The 14,257-nt window shown below is 45.4% G+C and overlaps 1 protein-coding gene and 1 pseudogene across 6 annotated transcripts in view; both read right to left on the reverse strand.

Annotated features, from left to right (window-relative positions):
• Window positions 1-14,257, reverse strand: part of BIN3 (bridging integrator 3) — a 49,019-nt gene that overhangs the window by 19,176 nt on the left and 15,586 nt on the right. For 4 of the 5 annotated variants that reach the window (XR_013397142.1, XM_077943218.1, XM_077943219.1 and 1 more), the window contains exon 2: window positions 5,189-5,237. The exons of the other annotated variant lie outside the window; for it this stretch is intronic. Coding sequence is in view for 1 of the 4 variants with exons in the window: in XM_015144965.3 (XP_015000451.2) it covers window positions 5,189-5,237 (49 nt within the window). In the remaining 3 variants the exon portion in view is untranslated. The remainder of the gene's footprint in view (window positions 1-5,188; window positions 5,238-14,257) is intronic. 5 annotated transcript variants of the gene reach the window in all.
• Window positions 13,486-14,004, reverse strand: LOC709045 (large ribosomal subunit protein eL21 pseudogene; annotated as a pseudogene). Its single transcript, XR_003732609.2, has one exon. The product of XR_003732609.2 is annotated as a large ribosomal subunit protein eL21 pseudogene (transcript).

Below are 14,257 nucleotides of genomic sequence, written 5' to 3' on the forward strand. Positions count from 1 at the left end.
TTTTTAAATTTTTTTATTTTTTTGAGACGGAGTTCCGCTCTTGTCACCCAGGTTGGAGTGCAATAGTGCGATCTCAGCTCACCGCAGCCTCTGCCGCCCGGGTTCAAGTGATTCTCCTGCCTCAGCCTCCCAAGTAGCTGGGATTACAGGCATGCGCCACCATGCCCGGCTAATCTTTGTGTTTTTAGTAGAGACGGGGTTTCACTATGTTGGTCAGGCTGGCCTCGAACTTCTGACTTCAGGTGATCATCCCCCGTGCCTCAGTGTCTCAAAGTGCTGGGATTACAGGTGTGAGCCACTGTGCCCAGCCTGCTAGACACATCCTTTTTTTTTTTTTTTGAGACAGAGTCTCACTCTGTCATTCAGACTGGAGTACGGTGACACAACCTCTGCTCACTGCAACCTCTGCCTCCCAGGCCTAAGCAATTCTCATGCCTCAGCCTCCTGAGTAGCTGGGACTATAGGAGTGAGCCACCACACCCAGCTAATTTTTGAATTTTTTTTTTTTGGTAGAGATGGGGTCACCATGTTACCTGGGCTGGTCTTGAACTCCTGGCCTCGAGTGATCTGCCTGCCTTGGCCTCCCAAAGTGCTGGGATTACAGGCATGAGCCACCGCACCTGGCCCACATCTTTCTTCTAACTTTGCAGGATATGATAGCTGAGCAGCATCTTTACTTACTAAAAGTATTTATTTCCAGAAAGAGAAAATTAAAACTAAGCACTACTTGGCCCAAACCAAACTCTTCTAGAGATCCAGAACACACAGGGGGTGCTCTTTGGGAGGGGTGCCGAGTGTCAGCTGTACCCTGGGGCCCCAGCCTTTGGCTCCCTTCCTCTCTTTTGCAATCCCCCAAGTGTGCCGATGTGTGTGGGATGTCAGAGAACACCTGGTCTCCCTGGCTGGGGACTGTCTGGACTTGTATCGGGAGGGACTTCAGGTTTTCAGCTAGGTTGGATCATTCTGGAAGCTGAGGAACTCAAGGTCTCACAATGAAGCCGAGGAGCAGGTTGGGGGCAGGAGTGCGTTTTCTACTTGGTGCCGCTCAAGGCCATCTGACAGCCTGAGAGGAGTTCGGACACATTTCACCTCCCTGCTTCCAGCGGCCGGGGTGGGTTGCTTCTCTACCTCACTGGTCCGAGAGCTCTCTCCTTCACTGGGGAAAGATGCACGGGGACACTGCCAGAATTCTAGCCTCTCAGATAATGGCTAAGGGACCAAAGGGACACACTGGAGCCTCATTCTGAGGAAAAGAGCCAGACAGAAAAGATCTGAACATCTTTGAATGCTTGATGCCTTTGCCAAAGGCAATTGGACCCCAGTCAACAATGCAAGTATAAACACATGTGCATGGACCGTCAGGGGATCAGGGCAAGCTGGGCCAGGCTGGCGAGGTTAGTGCAGGGAGAACCAAGCCCCAGACACTACCTTTGGCCACTCCCTGCATTCATTCTCCAAGGCTCACGGTGGGAGGAAGGGGTTTTGCTGTTCCCTGCTCTATTGGCAGTGCACAGGTCATGCCCTGGCACAGAGTGGGAACTCAGTATTAAGTGAATGAACAGGCTGAGTTCCCACCCAAACTTATGCTCATGGTGAAGTGAAAAAGGAAACTGGCAGGCAGGACTGGGGCTCTGATCCCAGGGCTGAGGTGCATCTGATCGGAGTCTGAGAAGCCCAGAATCCTCAGCACTCTGGGAAGCCCCCTCCTTCAAGGGATGCTCTGGGTGGAAAGTGGGCTGCCCGTAGGTGTGTTCTAGCAGGATTAATGAGGCTAAGGGCCCTGTCGCCTGGCAGGTGAAAATCCTTCTCCAGTGGCGAGGCTGCATGTGGCCAGACTCTCTTCGCCCTAAATTTGCAGAGCACCCACCTGGCTAGGAACCTTGGAGTGCATGTTCCCTGTGTGCAAGACTCACAGTAACCCTTGTTTCAGGGGGACATGAAGAGCAAAGCTTTGAAGAGCTCTTCCATCTTCCCAGGTTATGCAGGAAGGTGCGGCGGCTTCTTTCTATGCTAAGATGCTCCAGTCACTTTATGGGACCTGGGGAGTGGGAGGGGACTGGGTGGAAGGTGAGGATCGGGACTGGGGGAGCTTTCGTTCCTCCATCTCAGTTCTAATGGTCAGCCCCAGCAGCAACAAGTCATTCTAGCCAAAGCCTTGACAATAATGGAATTTGTGTTAATAACCTGGGCACAGGAGAACAGTGAGGGTAGGGACACAATGCTGTCTTTGTGCCTGACAGTTGGGTGCCCTGAGCCAAAAACCTCCTGAAACTCCCTGAAGATAACATGAGCATTTCTTCCCATGACAGGGGCTCCATGACTTCCAATAACCCAGGCAGCCACAGCTGCTCCCCTCCCTGAAAGTGCCTGGGCAAGAACAACAGAGTGCGTCACTGCTGTCCGAGGGCAGCTGCCAGAGATGCTGAGACAGCCACACAGCCCAGGCCTGTTTCGGGGGCCAGGAGGGGGTGGTGGGTGGGGAACGAGACTGAAGAGGCAGGGTCTTGCTACTTCTACTTTAGTGCCTCTGGGGAGTGGAGGGGTATAGGCCAGGGAAGCAAATAACTACTCCAAGTTGTAGCTCAGCTGTGATTCCTTGTGAGAGATCAAAGGCCTAGCCGACTTTGTTGCATTGGGAAATCTAGCTGCCTGGGACAGGCTGAGTCCCTGATGGTTCATAAAGAGGATCAAATCAACCAGCTTCCTGTGATGTAGTTAATATTAACTGGGGACTTATTTTGTGCCAGACACTGTGTTAGGTGCTTTCAATGTATTACCTTGTGTGAGCCTCAAAGTAACATCCGTGACACAGGTACTGTCATCATCCTCATTTTACAAATGAGAAAACAAAGGCTCCAGAGGTTAAGGAACTTGCCCAAGGTCACAGACAGCATGTGGCAGAGCCAGGATGTGGACCCAGGGCGCCAGCCTCCCAAACCTGGCTTCTTTAACCCTTACCTGACCCCCAGTCTATCAGAGAGCAGGTGCCATAATCAGAGACCACAATTCCATCTCCAGCAAGACAGATGTGAGAAAGGGAAGAGGGACGCCCTGTGTGCATCTGCCCTCACTGCGACTCCTTGCCACTCCTTAGATGAACGGAGCCAGAGATCTTGCCACCAACACACTGGCAAAGCAGCTGATTTGCCTACACTTTCTGTGGAGAACAAAGTTCATTTTGATAAAGATTGGGGTGCTGGGAAGGTTTTTGTTTGTAGTGAGCATTCAGAATAAAAGACCCCTCTTGAAACCACTTCTCTTTCAGATCTGTCATGGATGAAACTCTGGAGACTCAAAGCCACACCTTCCCACTTCCTGCAGCCGGCTAGAGCCCAACATATGCACACCCAGATTCTTTGGACTTCAGCTGAGAGCCTCCACAGATGGTCAGCCTCTGCATGAGAGGTCATCGCTGAGTTGGTCAGCAATCTGCCTCTGCATGAAGCAGAGAGGGCCCCCTCCCCAGCTTTTTTTTTTTTTTTTAACAGACAGGGTCTCAGTCTATTACCTAGAGTGGAGTGCAGTGGTGCAATCAGAGCTCACTGTGGCCTTGAACTCCTGCGCTCAAGCAATCCTCCTGCTTTAGCCTCCCAAGTAGCTGGGACTACAGGCGTGCATTTTTTTTGGAGTTGGGGTCTCTCTTTGTTGCCCAGGCTGGTCTCAAAATTCTTGAAATGATCCCCCCACCTGGGCCTTCCAAAGTGTTGGGATTACAGGCATAAGCCACTGTACCCTGTGAGGGTGCTTTTAACTTGGGCCTGCTCCTCTCAAGTGATCTTACTATGGATTTGCTAGAGATGGAGCCATTGGTCAGATGTGTGCCAAACTTCTCACCAGACTGAAGCAATCTCTTTCCTATGCTTTTGAGAGCTCTGCCAAGGAGGGGAGAAGCTAGTAAGACAAGAACTATCAGGGGCTGGGATGACAGACGAGGGCCTCTGCCACCAGCACAGCACTGGACTTTCTGTAGCTGTCACATCAGAGAGGCTCTACAGTTGTGGTCTCCCATATTAAAACCAAGAGACCCACTCAGATTTGTGGGTCAGGAGGTTGAAAAGGCTATTTTGCACTGGGATTCCAAAACAATGGGAGGGCCTCACAGCCTAGGCAAGCACCAGGCAATGGAAAGAGTATCGGCCAGGGGCTGACGCCTGAGTTCTAACTCCAGCTTTGCCAGTGTGGGGTTTTCATAACTTGAGAAAGTCGCTGCAACTTTCCACGGGCCTCATTTTCTTCATCAAGAAAAATCAGGAGGTTGGACTAGATGATCTCTACGAGCTTCCAGCTCTAACTTCCTAAGAATCTATGATTCTCTTCCTTTCCCATTCTGGAGATAAGAACATTCTAGGGATAAAAACTGTGGGCTTGGCCGGGCGCGGTGGCTCAAGCCTGTAATCCCAGCACTTTGGGAGGCTGAGACGGGCGGATCACGAGGTCAGAAGATCGAGACCATCCTGGCTAACACAGTGAAACCCCGTCTCTACTAAAAAAATACAAAAAACCAGCCAGACGAGGTGGCAGGCGCCTGTAGTCCCAGCTACTTGGTAGGCTGAGGCAGGAGAATGGCGTGAACCCAGGAGGCGGAGCTTGCAGTGAACTGAGATCCCGCCACTGCACTCCAGCCTGGGCGACAGAGCGAGACTCCGTCTCAAAAAAAAAAAAAAAAACTGTGGGCTTACAGAGGGGTAGGATTCAACCTTCCCTTCCTGCTGAGTGACTGGGTCATGGCCAAGAATGCATTTGGAAGTTGGGACAAACAGGCTGAGGCCACTGGGAAAAGCTTCCTGGACTTTTCAGCAGCTGAGGTAACAGAAATAAACGCCTGGGCAATATCTTTGGTGGGGGCCTCTGTTTCAGGAACACTCTTAGGAAAAGTGTAGACCGCAAGCCAGTCCCTAGAGGTGGACTGTTCTAAAGCAGTATCTTTCTCTACATTTTTGTAATCCACCTCTTCCACCTGCCCAAGGATGATAAAGAGCCCAGGCTAACCTTTCCTAGGGGAAATGTCCCAGGACAGGAGGCCCCTCTAAGCCCCAGTCTGTGTGAGGTTCTAGATCCGCATAAGCGGGAATAAGGCCCAGGTTGCCGTCTTCCCAGCCCCAAGATGTGTTGATTCAAAGCTTTGGTTCTATGCAAAGGCCATGTGATACAGAACGGAATCTCACAGCACAACAATCGAGTTACTCACTGTTTTGGGCACAATCTGTTTCTTGGGCTGCCCAATCTTAAAAGGAATCCTATAAAAGAAAGAGACAAAGAGGGATATTGTAAGAAGTGGGGAAGGATGCAGCTGAAAGTATCAGTACAGTACAGGCCACTTTCCTCCAGGAGGGTGAGGAAGCCTGGCCATGGCTTGCTACTTGCTACTTGGACCACGTGCCCTGGTGGGCATACAACCATGGCATCTGGGCTTGGTTAGAGAGAGGTCCTCCCATCTACAGTGTCAGACGCAGGTTGTTCTGCCCCAGAACATCTTTGCTACTGATAGTCTGTCATTTAAAGACAATGAAAAGGTGAGGGCAAGGAGTTTGAGGCTGTAGTGAGCTATAATTGCACCACTATACTCTAGCCTAAGCGACAGAGCAAGACCCTATCTCAAAAAAAAAAAAAAAAAATCAGTTTGGTATGGCAGCTCATACCTGTAATCCCAGCACTTTGGGAGGCCCAGGTGGAGGACTGCTTGAACCAGGAGTTCAAGACTAGACTGGGCAATATAGCAAGATCCTATCTCAAAACAACCACCACCACCACCACCACCAAAAATCAGCCGGGTGTGGTGGCACACGCCTGTAGTCCCAGTCACTTGAGAGGCTGAAACAGTAGGATCACTTAAGCCCAGGAGTTCGAGGCTGGAATGAATTATGATCATACCACTGCACCCTAGCCTGGGCAACAGAAGGAGACCCTGTCTCTTAAAGAGATAAAGGAAGGGAACAGAGGGAAGAAAGAGGAGGAGGGGAGGGGGAGGAAAGGAAAGGAAAGGAAAGGAAAGGTGAGAAGGGCAGGAAAGGGGAGACACCCTGTGAATAACAATAAGACCTTGTGTCTTGAGGAGTTGCAAACTCAGAAATTACAGACTCACTGCAGACTCACTATAATAGCTATCCTTGAAATCACGAACCACTATGGTCTATATTAGATCCTTCACTGCTTCTCTATAGAGAGGCAAACTGTGGATCTGCAAATCTTCTTGGGAGGCTGGGGAGAGGTAATAAATAACAGAGGCATTAATGATTGGCCAGGCTGGATTATTTCCCTGGGAAAACTCATAAAATCAAAAAGCTGCTAGCTTGGAAAAGAATCTGAAATCCAGCCCAAGTCTGCCTTGGACTTGCTATGAAGAGCTGCACCTCAGATTCCCTACTTTACAGCATGGCACAGCAGAAGGAGGATCATGGGTCTAGGAGTCTCAACCTGAGCATTAGCCTGGCCTCTGCTTCCACTGAGCAGGCTGCCCTTCGGCAGGTGACAGCTGCACTGGGCACTGGGACTCCATTTCCTGCTCCATAAAATGAATAGATTAAAGTAGGTAATTTAGGAGCTTCCTTGAGGCACTGAGCATTCTATGATTCTCTGATTCCAGGAAGAAAAGCAGCCAGGCTAGAAAGTGCATCCCAGTGGCTATGGAAAGGGTAGGCTCTCAACCCCAGGTAGGAAGTGAGTCAAGAACCCCTGGGATCAGCTCCGGCAGAGGGCTCTCAGCCAGCCATGCTCATCCCTCTCCTTTTGGCTCTTCCATTCAAACCTCCCGCTTCCACAATGCACCAGACCCGCTCCACAAGGCCCAGGACCCACCCTTCCCTCCACAACCCCTTCTCCCTGAGCCTGCTTTCCTTTGGCCCAAACTGACCAACACACTGTTGCTAAACCCAAGAGTGTAATTAACTACCGATAATAACCCCAAGCAGCGATCCAGTGGAGGGGATGGGCCAGCCTGAGTCACAGCGGTTTAAATTTAATTTCTGGAGGACATCCTGTTTATTGTTAACCCAGCCCCATAATTTGGGAGTGTTAACCCTTTAGGGGCTGGCTGATTCGCATCTTCTGTAAACAAATAATTTCTGGCTACATAATAACCAGGGAGGAAAGGTAAGGTCTAGAAATGAAAGGGAAAGACAAAATGAAATTGTTTCCCTTCTCAGACCTAAAGAGGAAAGGTTCACAGGGAGATGGGTCCCTTCCCTGCACCCTGGTTACTTTTCCCATTCTCAGGGATTAGAGCTGACAGACATGATCGTTTTTGGACAGCGAGCAATTGCCCTCAAGGACCATTCTGGAGACAGTGCAAATGAGGTCCTGGTGGCAAGGACCACTCTGGAGACATTGCAAATGAGGTCCTGGTGGCATTGTAAAAAGACAGCCCGTATTCTGTGGGAAGCATGCTGCAGGTGAAAGCGCTCTAGACCTGATATCAGAAAACCTGCCCTCTGCCTCCGACTCATTTTGTGATTTGAACAAATCTCAATCTCTCTGGAGCCCAGTTTCTTTTTTTTTTTTTTTTTTTTTTGAGACGGAGTCTCGCTCTGTCATCCAGGCTGGAGTGCAGTGGCCGGATCTCAGCTCACTGCAAGCTCCGCCTCCCGGGTTTACGCCATTCTCCGGCCTCAGCCTCCCGAGTAGCTGGGACTACAGGCACCCGCCACCTCGCCCGGCTAGTTTTTTGTATTTCTTAATAGAGACGGGGTTTCACCGTGTTAGCCAGGATGGTCTCGATCTCCTGACCTCGTGATCCGCCCGTCTCGGCCTCCCAAAGTGCTGGGATTACAGGCTTGAGCCACCACGCCCGGCCTGGAGCCCAGTTTCTTAAACTATGAAACAAAGGAGTTGGAATCCCTTCAGCTCATCTAAAACTGGAATTCTAAACTGAATCTCCACTCCAAGAATATGGGGAGTAGGATGGGAATTCTAAAGAAGTCTCAGAGTGGTCTTCAAAACGATTCTTGGAGTTTAGTACTGTAGACAAGGGACCAAGAAATCAGAAACGTAGATTCCATTATTTGTGGTGCTACAGCCTCCCTCTAAACCTTAATTTAGTATGATGGTATTTTTAGAACTGTAAGTTACCATAGAAATTTTTTCCCCAGTTCAACCCTCTCCTTTTGTAGATGAGGAAGCAGATCCAGAGAGGTTCAGTGACAAGCCCAGGGTCACTCTGCTGGCTCACAAGAGAATCAGGAAGAAGCAACCAGGACCCCTGCTGTCCAGCCCAGTTTTCTCTCTGCTACCCACAGTTCAATACTCTTTTCATATGAATTTGTTATAAGTATGTAATGAAAATACCTAGTCTTAAAGTCCTGTGGAATTCCAAGGGGCTCATTGTTCTTAAGGGTCTGGAAATGAACGGGAGGAAGTTTGTGCTGAACTGGGTGCTCTGGCACAATAAGGGGTTATGGACACCAAGCAGACGGAACAGGTCTATCCTTGTATTTTCACCACAGTTACTGACGATCACAGAGACCTATCATACTGTTCTAATTATTTTTCAACTCACCTGCTCAAAAGCCCTATGAGAACACCTTAAAAAAATCCTTCACATTGAAAAAGTTTTAGATTTAAAGAAAAAATGTGAAGGAAGTACGTAATTCCTATGTCGCCCACCCTCAGTTTCCCTTTTTATTAACATCCGATATTGGTGTGGTACATTGATCACAATCAGTGAACCAACAGAAACAGGGTCAAGACTATCCTTTCTTTAGACCTCCTCAGTTTTCTCCACGTCGTTTCTCAGTTCCAGCATCCCACCCAGGTCACCACGTCACGTTCAGTCGCTATGTGCCCCGAGGCTCTGCTTGGCTGTGACAGTTTCTAAATCTCTCCCTGCTTTTGAGGACCATGTCAGTTTTAAGAAGTGCTGGTCAGGTATTTATAGAATGCCAACTTGGATTTGTCTGATGCTTTTCTCCTGACTAGACTGGAGTTACGGCTTTCGGGGTAGAAGATCACAGAGCGGAAGAGTCATCCTCACTACAACATGCCCAGGGTCCACGATGTCAACATGCCTTACCCTGCTGATGCGAACCTTGATCACCAGGCTGATCACGGTCATCTTTCCCAGCCTCCTACTGTGAAGTTACTCCCCCTTTTCCCTTTCCCTACTGCACTCCTTGGGAGGAAGGCATCATGCAGAGTCCTATTTCTTACTTATTCAACCATTCAATATCAGTATGGACTCATAGATCTTTATCTTACATTTTGGGTTATAATCCAATACATTATTTTGATGCTCAAACTGTTCCAGCTTTCACCACTGGCAGCTCTTTCAGTTGGCCTGTGTCCCTTTGACATATCCACATCAACATATGTATGTATGTATGTATGTATGTATGTACGTGTGTGTGTTTAGTATTTCCTTACTTTCTGGCACTACAACATGTACCAAGTGCATCTTGTACATTTCCTGCCTCAGCCCTAGAATCAGTGGAGGAACTTACATTAGTATTCAACGGGCTTCTGTAATATGGTCTCAACTTTACTTTTAATTTCTTTCCTATTCACTCAGTACAACTGCCATGATTCAGCCAAGTGGTTGTTCATTAATCCCCCAAATCTAGACTCCTTATAATTTCCTGTCTCAAACTGGGACATTTTGGAGTACACATCATCAGAACAACTTGGACTGCCCAGGGCAAGCAGGACAAATGGCTACCCCACCTATATGGAATGCTTTCTCTGCTCCCAGGAAAACTTCTTGCCTTCTTCTAAATGTCTAAGACTTATTTGGCATTTAAAAAATTCTACCCTTCACAGTTAATTACAGTTCATCTCCTCAAAAAGTATTCACATGAGAAACAGTAACTTTAAAACAATTATTATAGAAAAACATGCTCATTGCAGAAAACTTGAGAAATAAAAGGGGATGGGGTGGGTGGGGGGGATAAGGGAGGAAAAGAAGAGGGAGAAAAACCCAGCCATGATTTCAGATCTAAAATATGGCCAAGGTTAATGTTTTAGTGTTGTTATTTATATTTTTTAAATTTACAGAAAGAAAAACCGAAGCAAATATGCCAAATGTTGGTAGTGGCTAATTCTGGGTGGTGAGAATATGATTACTGTTTTCTTCTTTGCACTTTCCACATTTTTTTTCAAATAAGCCAAAAAAACCCTGTTTTTTTTCTTGACTACAAAAATAGCACCTGATCAGTGTTAAAAACTTGGAAGACACAGAAAAACTCAAAGGAAAAAATGCACGCACACACTCACGCACACACAACCCCAAAGGAAAACATTAACAGTAATACCCTGAATCACAGTGTGTACATATGTGTGCATGTGTATATGTAAATATTTATGTAAGTTTTAAATTAAAAAGTGAAAGAAATATATATCACGAATGGTTTTACGAGAATATATTATTTTCAGTCTCCTGATTTTTAAGAGCTACAGAAGTAAAATGCGTGGTTCAGTTACACAATGGAAGTGTACCGCTTGTTTTATTTCTGTAACCTCATCACTTACTGCTGGTCATTTCAACTGTTTCAAATTTTTCTTCTGTTATGAACAAAAACTCTAATAGCTAAATCTTGGTGTGCACCAAGAGTCATGCACCAAGAGTCATACAGGATCAATTCGGTATATAACAAACTGCCCTAGAGACAGATTGAAACATTTAACGTTTTTGAAAAGATTGAAACAGTTTACATTTTACTAACCACCCTTTGGTTTGTATATCAGGACTTTTTTCCCCGGATCAGTGTTTGCCTTTCACTTCTGTACATGTTTGTGTTTAAGGTACATAAGTTTTTGATGAGTATGAAATCAAATCTATTAAATCTGCCTTTTCTTTTGTGATTTCTTCTTCTGGTATCAAAGTGAGGATGACCTGCTTCCTCCACTCCATCAACTTGCAACTATTCATCTGTATTTACTGACTTTTATGGCTTCCTTTTGTTAATCTAAACTATTTATTAGTATCAAAGTTATAGGGTGAATAGTCTAATAAGGCAACAAGATTTCTTAAGGAAAACCTTAGCTCCCAGGACTCCCTAATCTCATTTGCCAGAAACAACCACTTTCAACTCAGCTGAGTTTCTAGTACTTACCTTTGCACATCTAAAGATAAATGCTTATATTGCTGCCTCTAGATTGTTAGGATTTTAGGCGCTAAAAAGCTACTTTAGCTATTGACTTTTTACTTTGGAAGATGAGGATTTAATTAAAATATTTTTGGGTACCCATCCCTACTTCATGAAACCACACTTGCAGCTCTTCTTCTCAATATAGTTACAGTATAACTTGGTTAGCTCAATATTAAGTCAACTATTAGGAGGATATTGTGATTTTTCTTCCATCCTGCCCTTGGGAGCCAGCAGATTGTTCAGCCTCAGTCAAAGCTTTAGGGCACTGCAGTTGCAGCTGATGTACTGAGTCACAAACTCATGAGCGTTTCCAAGTCAAAGCTCGAGCTACACCACTCCCAAATTCCTGACCAACAGAAACTATTTATTGTTGTTTCCAGCCACTAAGTTGTGGGATAATGTGTCATGCAGCAGTAATACATAACAACATGCATACTTTTTTTTTTACTTTCCCTAAAATTGATAATTGTCACTTTTCTTTCATTTGCTTAATTGTCTACGTACTTATCCCCAATTCAATCTGTGGTCTAACTCTGGTTTCAACACATTCATCATATCAGGCGTTCTCTACCCTGTATCTTCTGGAGAGTCTGCTCTGCAACTGCTGCCTCGCTCCAGCCTGGACTGGCTGCCTGCTCCCCAGCCGTGAGGCTCTCAGCCCCAGTTCTCCCTTCACCAACCTTTCTGGGATTCCTTTGACTTCTCTCTCATGATTTTTCCCTGGTCCTCCTCTTTCTTGGTTTACCCCTTATTTTGGTGGGAACAAAGTATGTGTGGAAGGTCATTTTTGAGACTTTGCACATCCGAAAACCTTTTCCTTCTACCTGCAGGCTAGTTTGACTGGGCATAGAATTGAAGGCTGGACATAATTTCTGACAGAATTTCAAAGGCATTGCTCCCATCTTCTAACTTCCCACTACTGCTGCTGTGGGAAAGTCTGAAGCCATTCTGAGTCCCATCCTCTGTAGATAACTCACTTTTTATTTTCTTATACAATCTTATAGGAATCTATGTTGGCCATGGTGTTGTATAATTTTACAATGATGTGGGTCTATTTTCATCCACTGTGCTAGGTACTCACAGGACTGTTTCAATTTGGCAATTTATAATCTTCAGTTCTGGGATTTAAAAATTTTGTTGTTGATTTCTTCTGTTTTCTGTTTCCTACTTCTGAAACTTACAATTTCGATGCTGACCCTCCTTGGCTGGTCCTCTAATTTCTGTTTCTCAATTTTATCTTCTAATGCTTCTAGGAAGGTTTTTGTTTTTTGTTTTTTTTTCATTTCTGCTATCAGATTTTTAATTTCTAAAAGCTCTTTTAAATTTTCCGGATGTCCTTTTAAAATGGTATCTTGTTTTTATTTCATGGATGCCTTATCTCTCTGAGGATCTTAACAGCTTTAATTAAAAAGTTTCTTCTTCCCTTTATAGTTTCAGTTTTCCTCCAAGTTGCTTTTTTTCTTTTTGTTGAGTCTTTATGTTTCATACTAAGTGCTTTCCTTGGATGTGTAGTAATTCTTGGTTGCCTACTCTCATATATGACTGGGAGACAAAAAGAGTTGACAAGAAGCTCTGAGTACAAGAACCATGTTTAACTACTGGGTAGGGCAATCTGCAATCTGGCTGCACAGTTTTGTGGGGAACTCCCTGATGTCACTATCTTTCTAGTCTTTTCTCTTGGGCGGGTAAAATTCCTTAGAGAAGATTCTTCCAATCTCCTGCCATTCTGGGAACTTGGCAATGGAAAAGCTTGTGTGTGCATGTATGTGTGCACATGTGTGCCTGTGTGGTGGGGAGGGGAAGGGGTGTGCCTTGGCACTCTGAGGGCGGGCATTCATTTCATCCTCCTGACTTCACTAGGGCAGTCCCACCCTCAGCTGTGCTGGCTGCCCTCTCAGAGGTGGGTTTGAAGTTTATACAATTTTGTATGCCCCATTTAAAGAAAATTACAAATATACAAATAGGCATGAAAGTGAATATTTAGGCAGAGAAAAGAGCATAACAAATGCCAAGTTTTAGCTAATAAATGACACAAACATCAGAAAAGAATGTAGTATTTTTATGAATCATCTGCCTAACACACCTCTGTCTTTGTCTCCCTACATTTCTGGGCTGCTTAGTGTTTGGTTGCCTCTTCACGTGACACAGAGTTGGTAGCATCACTTTCTTAGAGTAAAAAAGATAATTCCCTCTTTCCTCTGGTATGGTTGTTGGAAATTTGTTTTCTACTACTGATGGTTTAGAAAAGCCTTTTTCAGCTTACTGGTAATATTTAAATTTTAGGATTATTGTAAAATTTAGAAAAATCTCATGTTTCCTCTGCAAATAAACTAAGATGTCAGGGCACATTTCAAGGTTTCTTGTAGAGTGACTAATCTTTTTTTTTTTTTTTTTTCCCAGCCCAGAGGTCTTTTATTTTTTTTTTTTTAAACACCTATTATGCCATGAATTCATAGGGAATAGGTTCCAGCAGCTCAGGCTCCTTCCCATTGGTTCTCACAAAGTGTGCTTCTCTGGGTGGAGCAGGCTGGCGCTTCAGTTGAACCCAGGTACCTTTCTCTTTGGCTTCTTTCTTTTTCTGATCATTTTCCTTCATGCGTTTCAGGAAGCTATCTCGGCTCTTAGAATGCTTAATGTGCTCAATACGTACATTAATTCTCTTGGCAAGAATCTTGCCCTTAACTTGTTTGTTTACAACAATGCCAACAGCATGCTGGGTAATGTTGTAGACTCTCCTAGTTTTGCCATGGTAACACTTGTGGGGCATTCCTTTTTGAACAGTACCCATTCCCTTGATGTCTACGATATCACCTTTCTTATAGATTCGCATATACGTGGCCAAAGGAACAACTCCATGTTTTCTAAAAGGCCTAGAGAACATATATTGGGTGCCTCTCCTCTTTCCCTTTGTGTTCGTCGTTTTGGCAAATTACTGGAAGATGGCCGTGACTAATCTTAAATGTTCTTTGAATTAATGACAGTGACCAGTTTGTCATTAATGTCTTTGTAGGACAGCATATTTTGAATTTTGTTATCTTCATTATGTCTTTCATGTTAAATCTGCTAGAAGTTTAAATGTTTTATCAATGTGTTCCTCTGATTTGCTCCTCCTTTTCATTAACTGAGTTATCTAACAATCATCACTCTTATTTAAAATGGATCTCGTTCTCTTAATGGATTAC

This window comes from Macaca mulatta, chromosome 8 (genome assembly GCF_049350105.2).
Source record: "Macaca mulatta isolate MMU2019108-1 chromosome 8, T2T-MMU8v2.0, whole genome shotgun sequence".
Taxonomy (NCBI): Eukaryota; Metazoa; Chordata; class Mammalia; order Primates; family Cercopithecidae; genus Macaca; species Macaca mulatta.